General features: G+C 41.7%; 1 protein-coding gene across 1 annotated transcript; it reads right to left on the reverse strand.

The window, feature by feature from the left end:
- Nucleotides 1-2,329: 2,329 nt before the first annotated feature.
- On the reverse strand, nucleotides 2,330-16,849 carry LOC121866786 (serine-rich adhesin for platelets-like). Its single transcript, XM_042366518.1, has 4 exons — nucleotides 14,402-16,849; nucleotides 9,654-9,861; nucleotides 8,206-9,379; nucleotides 2,330-4,695 (listed from the first exon to the last, which is right to left on the reverse strand). Exons 1-4 carry the CDS (start codon nucleotides 15,299-15,301, stop codon nucleotides 3,504-3,506), a joined length of 3,474 nt encoding a protein of 1,157 aa, XP_042222452.1. The 5' UTR covers nucleotides 15,302-16,849; the 3' UTR covers nucleotides 2,330-3,503.
- Nucleotides 16,850-17,357: the final 508 nt, after the last annotated feature.

Below are 17,357 nucleotides of genomic sequence, written 5' to 3' on the forward strand. Positions count from 1 at the left end.
CACAAATGCACAGGTAGAGACACTCACATGCACGTACATATTCTTACACGCACGTACTATAATACCTGAGGCTCGGTGGCCCAGAAGCCGACTGATGATCGTAAGCGTTAGTGGGTGGCGAAGCGCGTGTCCCAAGGGTGATTTCCGATTGGGAGGGGGCGGCGGGGGGTTACTCAATGGTTCCCCGTTTGTTTATTTTCATTCGTGTTGATAGTCCAGTAACTTTTTAAGGGGGTAATAATAATAGGGGGTATTTTTAAGGGAAGGGAAGGGAAGGGGAGGTGGAGGGGGGGAGGGTATGGGTTAAAGAGGAGGCATAGTCCCCACGTCAGCAGTGATAGCCTGAGGCAGAGAGGAGAAATCCCACAAAGAGCTGTCAGTCACCCTGTGTAATGTGTCGTCCACCATTGAGGCCAGGTTGGGAATGACAGCTGAAGGAGAGTTGCCATTGTTACTTACTGAACAAAAAAAAAATCTGACACTCTTAAACTGACACACAGACAAGGTAAAGAAACTGTAAAGAATGTTATTATAATATTAATTCTTGGTTGAGTTTGAGGTATAGTCAGATATATTCTGTATTATATGAAAGGGATAAAATAAGAGATAACGAGAAACTGATAGACAGAGAGAGAGAGAGAGAGAGAGAGAGAGAGAAGCAAGAGAGAGAAAAGGGAAACAAAAGAGAGAAGAGAAAGCGATAGAGAGCGAAAGAATTTGAACTTTTACGAGAGGTCATGAAGAAAGTTTAATTCCGGCGGACACATCAGGAGAGAGAGAGAGAGAGAGAGAGAGAGAGAGAGAGAGAGAGAGAGAGAACGTGACATCAGAAAGCTAAAACACACCTGCAACATCACCTAAGTAAACTTATACCCAGTAGTGGTGTGTGTGTATGTGTGTGTGTGTGTGTGTGTGTGTGTGTGTGTGTGTGTGTGTGTGTGTATCACCAGTGTTATCCATCCAATAAAACAACTCCACATAATATACCATCATAATTTTATTTAACATAAATAACAAAGATAAACTCTCTCACCTAAACCTATGTACAGGAATAAATAATTACAATAACTAATTAAATATACATATTAACATTTAGCACAACGAGAATAACATTAACAAACATTAACTAATAAAAGGTTCAGAAACTATAACCTCAGACCAGCTGAAGAATAAATACTAATATAAATTAAAACAATACATAAATATACAGAATAATAAACAGATGTATAAATGTATAATTCAGGTATGTATAAAAACACTTCAGAATCAGAGAGACACAAACACTTCATAATAATAACCTTCCCTCACCTTCCCTTGCAGTAAACGAAACACAACACTCACCTACCACAAGTAATGCACCACAAGAGGAACCAAAAACATCGCTAGTAACACTATGTTTTATAATTACCGTCAAGGAAACACAATAGTTTTTTTTTATATGTGTTGTGTCATAATATTTACCAAACACTCAAGTGGGTTGGTTACTGTAGGTGTTCTGAGTATTACCGATATAAATTAAACTTAGAGTAATTACCTTTAGAGTTTAAATTGACTCTTTCTGGCAATAGTCACATTAGGTGTAGAGTTAATGAAATCTACCACACCTGTAATAAATGAAGTTGTGTATCTGCAGGTGTGTAAAAATAAGATTACTGCTCTTTGAATAGACAATTATCTATCTCTGTATCCATCTCTTTGTCTAGTCATTTATAAATTAAGTTTTTAACGACAATGGAATGTATAATAAAGTAGTTATTGGTTTACACTTAATTACTTCTGCTACTACTACTACTACTACTACTAGCAATACTACTAATATGACTACTAATATGACGACTACTACTACTACTAGCAATACTACTAATATGACTACTAATATGACGACTACTACTACTCATGGTCTCCAGCCTCTCCCAATAGCCACACCTTCGCCGCCATTTTATTACCTTAAAATTAAATATCCTAATACATAAGTAGCTACCCTGGCTGTGTTCAGTTAGTTGAGCCGCAGATCTATGCGGCATTCAGTGACTGTTGCCTCATAGTCAATATCTGCAACTGTTGTCGGCTTTGGGGCCGATGCTCTCGTTCCCCTGAGGCAGAGGAAAGCCGACCTAAGGAGAGAGAAAGACAGTCGACATCTCATCCAGGCTGTAACATAACTTCTGGGCTGCTGCTTCTGTTCGGAGATCACCTCCGCGAGTCTGGCGTAGAAGCATCTTGCACTTGGTCCCGACTACTACTACTACTTGTAATACTACTATTATGATAAAAAATAATAATATGACTACTGCTACTACTACTGCTAATAGTAATATTACTATTATAACTGCTGCTGCTACTACTACTACTACTACTACTACTACTACTAATAATAATAATAATAATATTACTAATACTACTAGTATAACCACAATTAGTACAACTATTAATACTACTTCTACTACTACCACTACAACCATCACTGCCACAATAACCAGTATCACTACTTCAACCACTAAAAACTACTATTACTAGTATTTGACGGATAGATAGATAAATAGATAGATAGATAGATAGATAGATAGTGACAGTAGAGTGACGGTAGACAGGTGTGGACGGTGACGTAAGTTTGGTAACAGTTTCCTTTAGTCAAGGCAGTGAACATATACAGTCCACCCTCTACACGCTCCCATAACCCGCATCTTCCACGCCTTACACACCTGCTCCTAAACACCCGTCCCTCTATACCTGCTTCTACACACCCGCCCCTCCATTCCTGCTCTTACATACCTGCCTTCTATACCTGCTCCTACATACCTGTCCTCTATACCTGCTTTTACATACCTGCCCACCGTACCTTCTCCTGCACACCCGTCCCTCTATACCTGCTCCTACACACCCGTCCCTCCATACCTGCTCCTACACACCCGCCTACTCATGCCCTGTGTGTGTGTATTTATTTAAGTGTCTACCTCTCCCAGAATCAGGTCAACGCAGCACATATGACAGAAAGATCCGACTCACGTAAAATTGTTGTCCCATAATTGAAAATGACTATACAGGTAGTTTAAGTTTTTGTAATGATAAATATTTAAAACAAAAAAGATAAATGATAGGAAAAACTAGAGCGACTAATAATGGAGATAGTTAATTAGAATGGTAATGAATAGATTATATAGATAATGAGACATAATTAGTAAGGGATTAACATAACATAAATATACTTGAGCTATAATCATATTTACTCATTACCTGTGCTAAAGCCTAGAGTCTATATTTACTGTTATATTTTCAGCCAAGGTTAAAAGCATAATGTTAACTAATCATATTTTTTTTTAGGATTCTTCATCACATGCGAGCTCTCATCACTGCCATTCCTCCCATAGCTTGAAAGACACGATGGTAAAAGCGACGACCGATGATCGTTTCAGAGTTGGTATTATGCTGGCTTAGCTGGATGATCCTTTCGCCCGTCTTCTGCCTTAGGTGGCGTTCATTTGTGGCATGAGTGTATTGTTTTGTTACGCTCTTGTGAAGGAGAATCGTTTGTGTTTATTGGGGAGGAGTTGGGCGTGAGGGAACAGCGACTTTAACAGCTGGCCTCTGGGATCTTTCTGTAACAACTCCTCTTCTGTGTTTTCCTGGTCGATATTCTTATCGTTGAGCAAAATTTCTTCAAGAATTGGATGAGGGATAGCGTCTAGGGGTTCCTCTTGGTCGTTGCCCGCCTCATCGTATGTTGTTTTTGGGTGTTCTTCAGGGGTCTTTCGGTTCGACTGGTGTTCTGATTCCTCCGCCATGTTCTCTGAAGGGGGCATTGCTAGAGGAGGTGTTGAAGAATAGTTGAGGTCACCTCCCCCTATTACCTGAAGCATAGGATCAGGCATCTGTACCTGCTGAGGGCCAAAGTTCCTTAAGTGACTGTAGGGGGAGTCTGGAACTTCGATATTCATCACGAGAGACGTGATGTTGTCGCCTGGAGGTGTATCTCTTATCGCTTGGTCCAAGGAACTGTAGGCTTGTAGAGGTCTTTCTTCCGTGCTCTCAACGTCATCCAGAGGAAAAACTGGTGTCGCTTCAGCATCTTTGTTGTTCCTGTTTGTGTCTCGGAGGGGGACAGGGGAGTAGATGCTTGGGACTACCTGGGCGTGGGGGTATTTACTCAAGAGGGTCTTCGTCGCGTTCTGTTTTGGACTATTTACTGTCTCGGTCACGGTGCCGGCTGTCTGGAATGCCTGGGAGTTAATGAATGATTCCTGAACAGACTGAACCTGCGACAGAATCTCCTGAACATCAGGAAGACGTGAGCTATCTACCTGTACACTGTCGCCGCCTAGCTGGAGCTGAGGATTTTTAGAAAGAAACTCAAGAATCTGGGCGTTTGGGTGCAACTGCTGGATCACATCGATGCCTGACGGAGTCGAGTCTACCGGTGACGGCTTCTGGAGGTTCTGGTTCAGGAGCGCGCCGTAGAGCTCCGCTTGGCCCACACAGGGTGGCACGTCACCCCCCAGGATCAGGCAAGCGTGGAGAATGGAATAACTTGGGGTGACGGTAGGCTTGGGTGTCTCCCCTAATGCCAGGCCTTCCGGGGTGTCTTCCGGGAACACCTGCCAGGAGATGGGGAGGGAGGTGTCCTGTGGGGTGGGACGTGGCACTGGGAGAGGGGGGTGGGAGGGAAGGTTTGACAGACCAGCAGATGACGTGGAGCTCCTGTAATATACAGAGTCGTTAATGACACATCTTTAATGTATATATATATATATATATATATATATATATATATATATAATGTGTATGTGTGTGTGTATGTGTGTGTATGTGTGTGTATGTGTGTGTGTGTATATGTATATACTATCCTCTTCCGTCTTCATACATCACAATCATGGTACACATTAAATACAATAATAGAAAACTAATGCACCTTAAATACTTATAATCAATTACCGGCAACAGCATCAATACCTTATAAGAGTAGGAACGAAATGTTACTTTAGTATTAAGGGTAAAACACAACAAGAAACACAAGATTATGACAAAATTATAGAGAGAGAATTTAGTTGTCGACCTCCACCTCTGATAACCTCACCATTACTGACAGTTGTTTACATCACAGAACCTATCAACTAAACTCCGCCCTCTTTTTGGCGTCCTTAGCAACCATCACAATTCGTGGAAGTTGATTGGCTGCTTAATGAGTGACATCATAATACCATTAACCAATTAACTTCTATATATTGTGATGGTTACTAAGGTTACTAAGTTGACTCGTAAATGTTCTCTAAGTGGCAAACAAGTCAGGTACTTTGAGTGGCCAGTAACCCAAACTCTCTGAGTGGTCTATAAGCCAAGTTTTCGGAATATGGGAAAGAGTCATGTTTACCTGTGAGGCTTTTAACTCACCTGGCAGACCGTGACGACCTCCCCTCCCCCCCCCTCCCCACCCACACTGTTGGAAGGTAATAGTAACATAACACACTTTAGTGACACTGGAGAGAGAGAGAGAGAGAGAGAGAGAGAGAGAGAGAGAGAAAGAGAGAGGTGACACAATACAGGAGAGATATTAATTAGCTGTATAACCTTACCACTAATTACTATGGTTTAATTGAACATTTTAAACGAGACATAATTAATCAGTACATATAATTATAAACACTTACCCGAGACGGTCAGTGAGTCAGCCAGAACTGGATGAGCTATGATGAGTGGATGAATAACATTGATGAGTAATACAACAACAACTACTACCACTACTACTACTACCACTACTACTACAATCACCACCATCAGTGCTTCTACTAGTGATAGAGACTGTTACTTTAAATAGTGCGATTGTGCTCCTACCATTAGCTACTGTTACTGTTACTTATGATAATGGTGATATTTCTAACAACAATAATAACAAGGAAAGTCTTGCTATTGATATTTCTACGACTAACAGTATCATTATTATCATTATTATTATTATTATTATTATTATTATTATTATTATTATTATTATTATTATTATTATTGTTGTTATTGTTATTATTATTGTTATTATTGTCATCTCTATTATTGTTATTGTCATGTCACCATTTTTGCTACCAATGATATTATTATTATTGTTATTGTTGTTGTTATTATTATTATTATTATTATTATTATTATTATTATTATTATTATTATTATTATTATTGTTATTGTTATTGTTATTCTAATTATTAATTATTATTACTTATTACAATTAATATTATCAAACTACTACTACTACTACCACCACCGTTAATGTTATTGCCACCACCACCGCCACAACAACCATTTCTAATGCCTTTACAAGACTACTACTAATACTAATACTACGACTACGACTACTACTACTACTACTATGCTGGTTTTACTATAACTATCACCGTCACCCACAACTACTACCGCTACTTTTTTTACTACCACCACCACTACCAAAACTACTTCTACTACCTTCACCACAACTACTACCACTAATTTTACTACCACCACCACAACTACTTCTACTACCTTCACCACAACTACTACCGCTAATTTTACTACCACCACCACAACTACTTCTACTACCTTCACCACAACTACTACCACTAATTTTACTACCACCACCACAACTACTTCTACTACCTTCACCACAACTACTACCACTAATTTTACTACCACCACCACAACTACTTCTACTACCTTCACCACAACTACTACCACTAATTTTACTACCACCACCACAACTACTTCTACTACCTTCACCACAACTACTACAACTATTTTTACCACCACCACAATTCTACTACCTTCACCACAACTCCTACCACTAATTTTACTACCACCACCACAATTCTACTACCTTCACCACAACTCCTACCACTAATTTAACTAACCACCCCAATTAAATCTTCTACCATTACATTACTATTGCCACCACCACTAATACTACCACTATTATTGAATGGGATGAGATATAACCGAGCGTAGAAAGCCGATACACACGCGTCTTGTTTACAGATGACGTCACTAGAAGCACTGACTGCAGATTGATCAGCGTTTTATATCAGCAACGAAAGGGAGGTTCTGACGTCTATATTCTTACCATCTGTGCGGCAGCTGGTGTACATGTGTTCACGTGGCCAACCAGCCTTACACCAAGCCTGGCCACCAGTAACTGTAGCAAGCGCTCGTAAAACATTCTGGTGCTTTGCGGTGGTACACAAAACATTACCCATAACCAATACTTTGTTGGTTAGTGTAATTGTGTTTATAATCCTTTGTTGTGACTGGGGAAGGAAACTGTGTGCTTCCATGTCGTTATAATTATTGTTAGTGATTTAGTGAATTATTTGTGGTTTATTAACGTGTCATTGGTTAACTAATATATACTGGTTCATAACTACAAATAGCCGATTGGTTCCCCTGAGCGTTTCACCTCCCCCCCCTCCCCCCCACCGAGGACTGCGCTGAATAAGCCCGTATTTATATCGATCTTTTATAATAAATATATATAATTTTTTGACACCCTCTCTGAAGTGTTAATGCCTTGGAATGATTTGCATTTTAATAATCCAGATATTAAACATTATTTTAGATAATAACAGATCTGTTTACCAATAGTGAACACATTTGCGCTTGAATTTTCTATGAACCAATCAGCTATTAGTATAGGAGAGGGGCGTGGCTTATGGGCCAGGTTAGAGTGGAAAGGGTATATATAATCTGTTAATGGTCTAACAGTGTGTGTGTGTGTGTGTGTGCTTTGGTAAAGGTGGAAGTGTGTTTGCATGTGAGTATGAACTCTGTGTACATGCAGGTGAGTGCGTACGTGCATGTGAATACGTATGTACGTGTGTGTCCATGTGAAAGCTCGTATGTGATCTATGTATGTATTTGTGCAATTGTGTGTGCTTATATGAAGATACGAGTGTACTTATGTGCACATCAGTTTTCGTATGTGTGTGTGTGTATGTGCTTGTGTATGTGTGTGCTTTTAGGCATATACTATGTGTGGACGTGTGTGTTTATGTGCACATATATGAGTGTATACATGCGTGAGTCATGTGTACATGCTTTTGTGTGTATGAGCGTACGTGTGTGCAAATGTGTTTGTACGTGCAAAGACTTGGCGTATCATGCAGGGATGGTTAGTTGACATGCAGAATAAACCCGATAGAGACACACGTTTTGTTTACCTTTATACACATACACACACACACACTTGGTGCTACTCACTCCGGTCGGAAAGAGGTGGATAGGTCAGCCAGGAGGTCCCACACAGCACCATCCACCGCCACCACGCCATCACTGTCGTCTATGAGACCGACGGTGGACGAGGGCCTGGCTGAGGCGAAGGACGGCAGGCCAGAGGCGAAGATGGGGGTGACCACACCGCCTTGATCAGCTGTGTCTATCGTTGAGGGCTCTGTCGTCTCTTGGGTGGTCGCGCTCTCCTCCGTCGTACTTTCCTCGCCTCCATCGCCGCTGTCTGTGGTAGTTTCTGTTGTTGGTTGTGCGTCGGTCGTTTGGTCTCCTGTTGTTGACGGTGCTTCGGTAGTGCTGTCATCACCGTCTGTAGACGATTGGGTGGTGACTTCCTCGCCTCCTGAAGATATCTGAGTCACACCGTCACCACCGTCTGTAGATGACTGGGTGGTGACTTCCTCGCCTTCTGAAGATGTCTGAGTCACACCGTCACCACCGTCTGTAGATGACTGGGTGGTGACTTCCTCGCCTTCTGAAGATATCTGAGTCACACCGTCACCACCGTCTGTAGACGATTGGGTGGTGACTTCCTCGCCTCCTGAAGATGGCTGAGTCACACCGTCACCACCGTCTGTAGATGACTGGGTGGTGACTTCCTCGCCTCCTGAAGATGGCTGAGTCACACCGTCACCACCGTCTGTAGACGATTGGGTGGTGACTTCCTCGCCTTCTGAAGATGGCTGAGTCACACCGTCACCACCGTCTGTAGACGATTGGGTGGTGACTTCCTCGCCTCCTGAAGATGGCTGAGTCACACCGTCACCACCGTCTGTAGACGATTGGGTGGTGACTTCCTCGCCTCCTGAAGATGGCTGAGTCACACCGTCACCACCGTCTGTAGACGATTGGGTGGTGACTTCCTCGCCTTCTGAAGATGGCTGAGTCACACCGTCACCACCGTCTGTAGACGATTGGGTGGTGACTTCCTCGCCTCCTGAAGATGTCTGAGTCACACCGTCACCACCGTCTGTAGATAACTGGGTGGTGCCTTCCTCGCCTCCTCCAGACGTTGACTGGGTGGTGGTTTCGTCTGTGTCACCAAAGTCGTATTCTGCAAAGGTGCCAATGTCCCCAGAGACGAAGATTGGTGTTGGTGGGTCAGGGGCGGATTGTCCATCGTCTTCAGTGTCGCCCGCTGTTGGACCTGACAACATAGGTAAAATAGATAGCTTCCCCTCTCTCTGTCTCTTTATCTGTTTAAATATCATTCTGTAATTTGTTGTTTTTGTTAACCATCCCCTTACTTTATATTTAGCTGTCTATTCTTCATTCCTTCTCTTGGCCTTGTGATAAGAAACGGACAAGAGAGAGAGAGAGAGAGAGAGAGAGAGAGAGAGAGAGAGAGAGAGATACATTCAGCAGAAAATAAAACAGAAACAGACAAACAAGCAAACACACATAATTAATGCCTTACTTACCTCCATCTTCCCCAAAATCTAAGTCTAGTTCATCAAAATTGCCAATATCCGCCGCAGCTGCGACAACTTGGGCTCCCGACGACGACGAAGATGATGACGACGAGGATGAAGATGATGACGAAGAGCCTCCACCACCGCCGCCTCCAGGGTTGAGGAGCCCCAGAGGGTTGAAGAGGAACCCTGACAAGGCTGCCCACAGGAACCACCCCTGGGTAGATAACAGTAGTGGTGAGAGAGGTGGTGATGGTGGTAGTGATGGTGGTGATAGTGGTGATGGTGGTAGTGGTGATAGTGATGATGGTGATGGTGGTAGTGATGGTGGTGATAGTGGTGATGGTGGTAGTGGTGATAGTGGTGATGGTGGTAGTGATGATGGTGGTAGTAGTGATAGTGGTGATGGTAGTAATAGTAATAGTGGTGATGGTGATAGTGGTGATGGTGGTAGCAGTGATAGTGGTGATGGTGATGGCAGTGCTGACTTTGCCATTAGCGATGACTTCGGCCATGAGTGAAGACTTGGCCATGAGTGACGATTTTGCCTATGAGTGACGACTTGCCCATGAGCAATGACCTGACCCTGAGTTGATTAAGTAGACTACAGTATAGAACAGTTACCATTGGAGGGGTGGAGGAGGGGGGTAGGTTAAGTTAGGTTAGGTTAGGTTAGGAGTGATTTCTTGGGCATTTCTTTTCTTTTTTCTTTCTTTCATCCCTTTCCTCCTCCCACTCTCCCTCCCTTCACCACCCCTTTCCCCTCACCCACCCTCCCTTCCTCCCCGCGCCCCTCTAAGAATATAAGCATCAGAACAACATGATTTACGTGATTATTTGGTCAGGTTAAGTTAAGTTAGGTTTGGTTAGGTTAGGTTAGGTTAGGTTTCTTTTGTTTTTACATGAATACGTAAATAGTTCCCAGGAAATTTGTATGTATTAGGTTCAGTAGAGTCTTAGGTAAGTAGAAATTAAAGGCTAAGTGGATGGACTTTCTGGTAATGGCGGTTTTTGTCAACAGATGGCGTGCGTCACCCTGTTGTGTGTGACTCTTCCACCCTGGCACACCCAGACACTGACTGAAGGTGATGAGTGGGTTCGTAAGGTGAGTGGGTACTGGGGGGTAACTTAGCTAGTGGGGTGGGTTTCAGGGTGGGGAGGGTGGGTGGTGGGGAGAGAGAGAGAGAGAGAGAGAGAGAGACCCTTCCGAGAATAACTGTGGACATAACGCGATAAAAAAATAGACTAAAATCACGTATAATTTTGACGTTTTGAGAGTGAGTAATATTGCCTGGTTTTAGAAGAATTATTATAGTCTGTTACTTATATAATTAATTACATAAAACCTATAAATTGTATAATATATATAGAATTACAATTTGATTTAGATAGATTTGATATTATAGATCTGATTTAGACGTTTGTAGGTATTTTTTGAGGGCAAGTGGAAGGTGTAGGAGGAAGGGTGAAGAGTTTACGTCCCACAACACCTGATGTATGAAAGATGACACTTGGTAATTAAAGGTAATCCTACCTGTCGTCGTACAGAGGTGAGCCAGTTTGCCTGTCTCTCTCTCTCTCTCTCTCTCTCTCTCTCTCTCTCTTGATTAACTTTAAACATATAGATAAACATTCATATGACAAACTAAACACACAGAGATAGTCATTCCTTATAATGTAAACATCTGCTCTTCTCTTTTCGGATCATAAGCGATGTAAACACTGTCATTAACATCTGGCTGCTTATGTACTCTCCACCTCCCCATGATTTGTACTCTAGGATCTGTTCTCACGGTGTACAAAGGGGTCGTACTCAGGGTTATGCTCAGGACGTACTCAAGAGGAACTAAAGGTGTATACAAAGGATGTGTTTAGAATGTACTCAGGGTGTGTTTAGGATGTACTTAAGGTGTACTCAAGTTGTACTTTAGGGTGCGTTCTCAGGGTGTACTTCCATAAGCTAATGAGTACAGTGGTTTTGTGACCTACATTGGTGTGTGTGTGTGTGTGTGAACTGTGCTTAAGGCGTTTCAATAACATCATTAAGTATCTCATCCATCTGTCTATTATCTGTCTGTGACTCAATCAATCCCTCTGTCTATCTACCTGCCTGTCTATAACTGTGTGAATCTATCTGTCTGTTTGCCCAGGAATTTACTTAATTATTTATTTATTTATTTATTTATTTATTTATTTGTTTATCAATTCTTCCCCTTCCTTCCCATCTCTGTTCTCTATCTGTCTGCCTGTCTGTCTGTCTGCCTGCCTGTCTGTCTCATTCTCTCTCGCATCTGAAGCAAGAAATTACTTATTCCCACGGCATGACTTCATAAATAACACCTTGGTAATTCGTTTGCGTCTCGTGAGGGCGGGAGTGAGTCGTGACGGAGGTGGGGCGTGGGTGATCACCTTCCATCTAGTTTAGAGAGAGCGTTAAGTGGCTGGCAAGGTGGTGAGAAGGAAGTTAGCTGTAGATGAGGGTCTTTGCGGTAGTGATTGAGGATATGCGTGGAATTATCTTATGAATGAGGTTATGTTTCAAATTAGTTTTTTTTTTTTTTTAGATTTTATGACTTGGGGTAAAAACAATTGAAGGCTGGTGTTTTAAATAATTTTTTTCTTTAGAATGTCTACTTGACGAGAGGGAACTTTTTCGAATATCTGGAAACCGAACGAGAACTTTTCAGAACATCTATATTCCGAACGAGAACTTTTCAGAACATCTACATTCCGAACGAGAACTTTTTAGAACACCTACATTCCGAACGAGAACTTTTCAGAACATCTATATTCCGAACAAGAACATTTTAAATTTAGAACATCCAAGTTTAGAAAAACACAATAATCATGGAAAATTTAAATCTTTTTTTTTCCCCAACACGTAAGTTCTTCACAAACCAATTCATGTAACAGCTACACATCGCTTAATACCTGTTCATCTCTTAACAGTTAGGGTCAGAACGTGAGCAGAACGTGAACAGAACGTGGTTAAAAAGTGAGAATTTATTATGGTTATAGAGCTGTTTTTTCCCCGTTTGTTACTGCTGATAAAACCAAAATGACATACAATTAACAGGTTTTTCTTCGTGTTTTTTTTTAACCTTAAGTTTAAAATTACGATGTGTTTATTAATGAGAAAAATTATAAGTATACTAAAAGTTATTTCTGTCTGTCTGTCTGTCTGTCTGTCTGTCTCTCTAAAACACATACACACATACAAATTTAAAAATAAACGTAAACAATAAAAAAAGACCACATACCACAGTCACCACAATCACCACAGTCACCACACACCACAGTCACCACACACCACAGTCATCACAATCACCACAGTCACCACACACCACAGTCATCACACACCACATACCACAGTCACCACACACCACATCATTTTATTTTGTAATTCAGAGGTACAAAACCACAATCATTTCCTGTAACGGACACGTAGCAGGCACGAGGGGTGGTACAGCGGGAGGAAGAAGAAGAATGGTCGTTAATAAATACAGGAAGAATTCAGGTATTACAGGTGACAGGTACGGGAAGTGAGGTTGGTTACAGCGGAGAATACATAATAAGATGGGTTAGAATGGATTCATAATTTCCTGTAACAAAAGAGGTCGGTTACAGTGGAGGTTTAAGAATACAGAATGATATTTTAACTTGATAGATTACAGTTGAGTAAGTAAATTCCTGTAACTCAACAAAAGGAGAGATTTAACATACCTGTATCATCAGAGAGCCACAATAAGTTATCACATTGTAAGTTAATTTGAACATTTAAGAGAAATTATTAGTTTTACTGTATTTTATCGTAAGTGACACAGCTAAATACTTCCTCACGTTGCTGGTTAAGAAGAATTTCACTTAAGTATTTCTGGGAATCTGTTTCTCTGATACATACCAAGTGAAGTTTATAACTGTACGTAGTGTTTTGTGAAATGCCACACCCAGTACCATGGCGACACTAATCACCTGTCATTACCTGCCATGGGGGGTAATTAAGTCGTAATGAGTGAGCAATTACGGTGATTTATTCCTGAAAATGATTTTTTTTTGGCCTGGCAGGTAACTTGAGGTAATTATACTGATATTGTTGTTGTTGTTCTTCTTCTTCTTCTGCTTGTTCTTGCTGTTCTTCATCTTTTTGTTCCTGTTCTTCTTGTTCTTGTTCTTCTTGATCTTGTACTTCATCTTCTTCTTGTTCTTCTTGTTCTTATTTTTCTTGTTCTTGTTCTCCTTGTTTTTGTTCTTTTTCTTGCTGTTTTTCTTCTTCTTCTTTTAAAGCTAATATTTTCTCTTCCATCTTATTCCTCGTTCACAAAAAATTAGATAAATAAATTTTTTTCCAGTTTTTCAATTTTTTAACATATAAAGACACGTGTTATACTTCCTCCTCTTTCTTCATCCTCTTCTCTTCATATATATAAGATTCATTATGAGATGATTGTGATAATTATATTTTATGAATTATATTAACGATGATAATAATAATAATAATAAAATTAGTGACGATAATTTAAATTTTAATGCCAGCAGTCATGACTATTATATTATTACTATTATTATTATAATTATCATCAATGTAACCATTTCCATCAAAACGACTTAGTTGCTCTTCTATAATTCCGGGTTATAATAAAGACAAAACAACTTAACGATAACTGGAAATATGAAGGAAGGATAATAACCAAGACTTATATATCATTACATTAAGAAGGTCTGATGAGGTCATGTTTCAGAGAAGGACTTATACTTACGTTGAGGACTAGAAGAGCAATCACCACTCCTGGGTTCTCGAGGGCGAGCTGGAACTGTGCCGCCAAGCCTCCAGGATTGCCGAGGAAACCGAATTGTCGTGAAGTGGCTCCCTCCCTTTCCGCTGCCTCCTCCTCCCCCTCCCACCGGCCCAAGTCAAACGCCCTGTAGTATATTTGGTGAGGAGCGACGTCTCTGGGTTGCACAGCCGTTTCTTGTGGTGGTTGGTCATCCTGGTAGTCGTCTGATTGATAGTATGAGTCCCAGAGTGATCGTTTCAGGCGCCCCAGGAGGGTTTCCTTCTTGCGTGTTGGGGAGACGGGTTGTTTGTTCCGGTGTGAAGCCTCAAAAATTGAATCTCTTACGGTCTGCCCAGTCAAGGAGAAAGATGTTTTTTCTTCTCCCATTGGGTGGAAATGTTGACCTGAATATTCTCCTTCTCTTCCGCCTCCTATCTTTTCATTCTCCGGCTTCGTTTTCTTGACGGCGAAGTATTGCACAGGGGTGTATTTTCCGGTCGAGTTCTTCGTGTCCCCGAACACCAGCTCCTTAGGAACGTAATCAATCCTGACCTGAGGTTTCGAGGGCTCCTTCCCGAAGTGTTTTGGTGACGAGATATAGACGAGCACCGCCATGTCCTTTATATCCTTCTCCTCCGGCAGGATCCCAGGCTCCAGCTTCATTGTCTCCTTGTCCGAGTATCCTTCCGCACCACTCAGGAGGTTCTTGGCTGCCCTGGCGACGCCCTTCCCGTTATACAGCTCGAGAGCCCTGAGTAACTGGGTCAGCAGGACATCCTTCTTCGCCAGTGTTTTAGGCGGAACAGCTGCCGATTGCGTGCGTGCACACAGGCAGGTGAACACCACCACAACCGCACACGTCACCCACACCCTCGACAACATCTGGTCAACTTTGTTAACTTAAATATTCCAAAGTTCTTACGATTTTGAGGTTGTTTTGAGTCTTGTAGAACCGTTACAAACTTTTGGGCACAATTATTACGAACTTCAGGCTCCTCAAAGTCTTGTGCACAAACTTTTAGAGATTTAGAATCCTTCGAGTCTCAGTGAAGCCCGTTCTGGACTCCAAGTATAAGGATTCTTTTATTACACAGGAGGGATTGGAATCCACGAGAGTCACCAACAATGTAGTCAGTCAACCATCACCCGTCGATGTTCTACATTCGCTCACCAGATTACGGTGTCGAATACAGTAGATGAATCGAGAGCAGTTGACGACACACCCTCTCACCGCTCTCGCTTTTTCTGTCACCTTAAGAAGATTACCTTTTTATTTATTCACACTTCTTAATTCTATTTTCCGTGTTCACTGTAGCGTCTGTTAGTGTCCGTATGTCCCGTTTTGATATATCTATGACCTATATCATGAAACCTTTGAAATTCGATTTAAATTCTCTCTAAAATTATCCAAACAAATACATTCTTGATCTAATGAAATGTTGCTATATTTTTCTACACCTCTTAATGTTTCTTCTTTTCTAAAACTCTTGATCTATTCACACTTCCGTGGCGTAAGTGACTCGCGAGGAACAGGAAATTCGCTCGTGTTGCCGCCTGGACGGACGGTGTGGGAGTGAAGCGCCGTGTTTGCGTCGATCATCACTCACACGGGGTAATGAAGGGGTTCCGCCTGGCTCACCCTTAGGTCCCTCACCATTACGCAAGTGAGGCCAACTTTACTAGGATTATTTCAGTCGCTCAGCTGTAAAGTCTGTTGTTCTATGTCCTCTGAGGTGGAATATTTACTGTTGGTTTAGCTCTTGAGTTGAATATTCTTCTTTTGTCTTTTTCATTCAGCTGGAACGTTTGTCACTGCTCTGAACGTTGGCTGGAATGTATACTGTTCTTTTACCTATGAAGTTCAATAATCTAATACTGTTTCAAATGATAACGCGAACCCAAGAAATGTACTGTCCTTTGTTTTCGATTTTTTCTTGTTCGACGACTGTTAAATGTCTACACACAAAACCTCTTCAACTTAGATTGATAAGGTCACTTGATAACCTTTTTTTTTCCCCTCTATAATTGTTCTTCTTTTGTTCTTATATTTCACTAAGTAGAATTTCCAACACACGTCCACACTCTACTGTACCATCTCCTCCGGTCTCAAACGCCCCAATAACACGGCAAGAACTCCTACGATACGTCACTCTGTTCTCCTGATCAAAAGACCCCCAACCTGTCAAGTCCTATTCTCACCACGATCCTTCACTTGAAATCCTGATACACACCATTTACAGTCCTGCCTGATCGAAGGATATTATCACACTAGAATCCTGTGAGAATCTTAAAGAATCCTCCCGCACGTAGAAACAAAGGGCACAGGAGGGGATTCTTTGATAGGCTGAGGACCGTCGTATACTGAGGTCCTATAGGAGTATGTGTGTGTGGTCTTGGCAGCTCTACTCCTCACGTCCTGTTGGGAGTCGTCACCGGCACTCACTAATGCTCAAGTCCTCCCACACCTCACCAAGAGAAATTGTGACGCAGCAACACCGCCCCCTCCTCCTCCTCATCATCATCCTGCACCTCCTCCTCCTCCTCCTGCACCTGCCCCTCCTCCTCCTCCTCCTCCTCCTCTTGCTTTTCCTTTTCTTCTTGACCAAAAAAACTTTCATAATTTTGAGAGTTGTTTTCTAGTGAACGAACTTCTTTTCTCCTCTCTCTCTTCTTTTCTCTTGGTCTGTGTCTTCTTATCCTCTCTTTTACTCCTCTTCTTCTCGTTCCTCTGGCAGCTATTTATCTCCTCCTTTTTTCCTTATTCTCTTACTCTCCTTGGCTCCTCTTTTTACTCTTCTTTCCTTCCTCCCATTTCTTTATCCCTTTCCTCGTTTTTTTCTTCTATTCCATCCCTTTTATCTCCTTCTTCTTCTCTTTCTCTGTTGTCATCTTCTCTTATTCATCCTTTCATTTATTTTTCCCTTCCTCTCTTTCTTGT

Source organism: Homarus americanus, unplaced genomic scaffold (assembly GCF_018991925.1).
Source record: "Homarus americanus isolate GMGI-L3 unplaced genomic scaffold, GMGI_Hamer_2.0 scaffold58748, whole genome shotgun sequence".
In the NCBI taxonomy this organism is placed as follows: Eukaryota; Metazoa; Arthropoda; class Malacostraca; order Decapoda; family Nephropidae; genus Homarus; species Homarus americanus.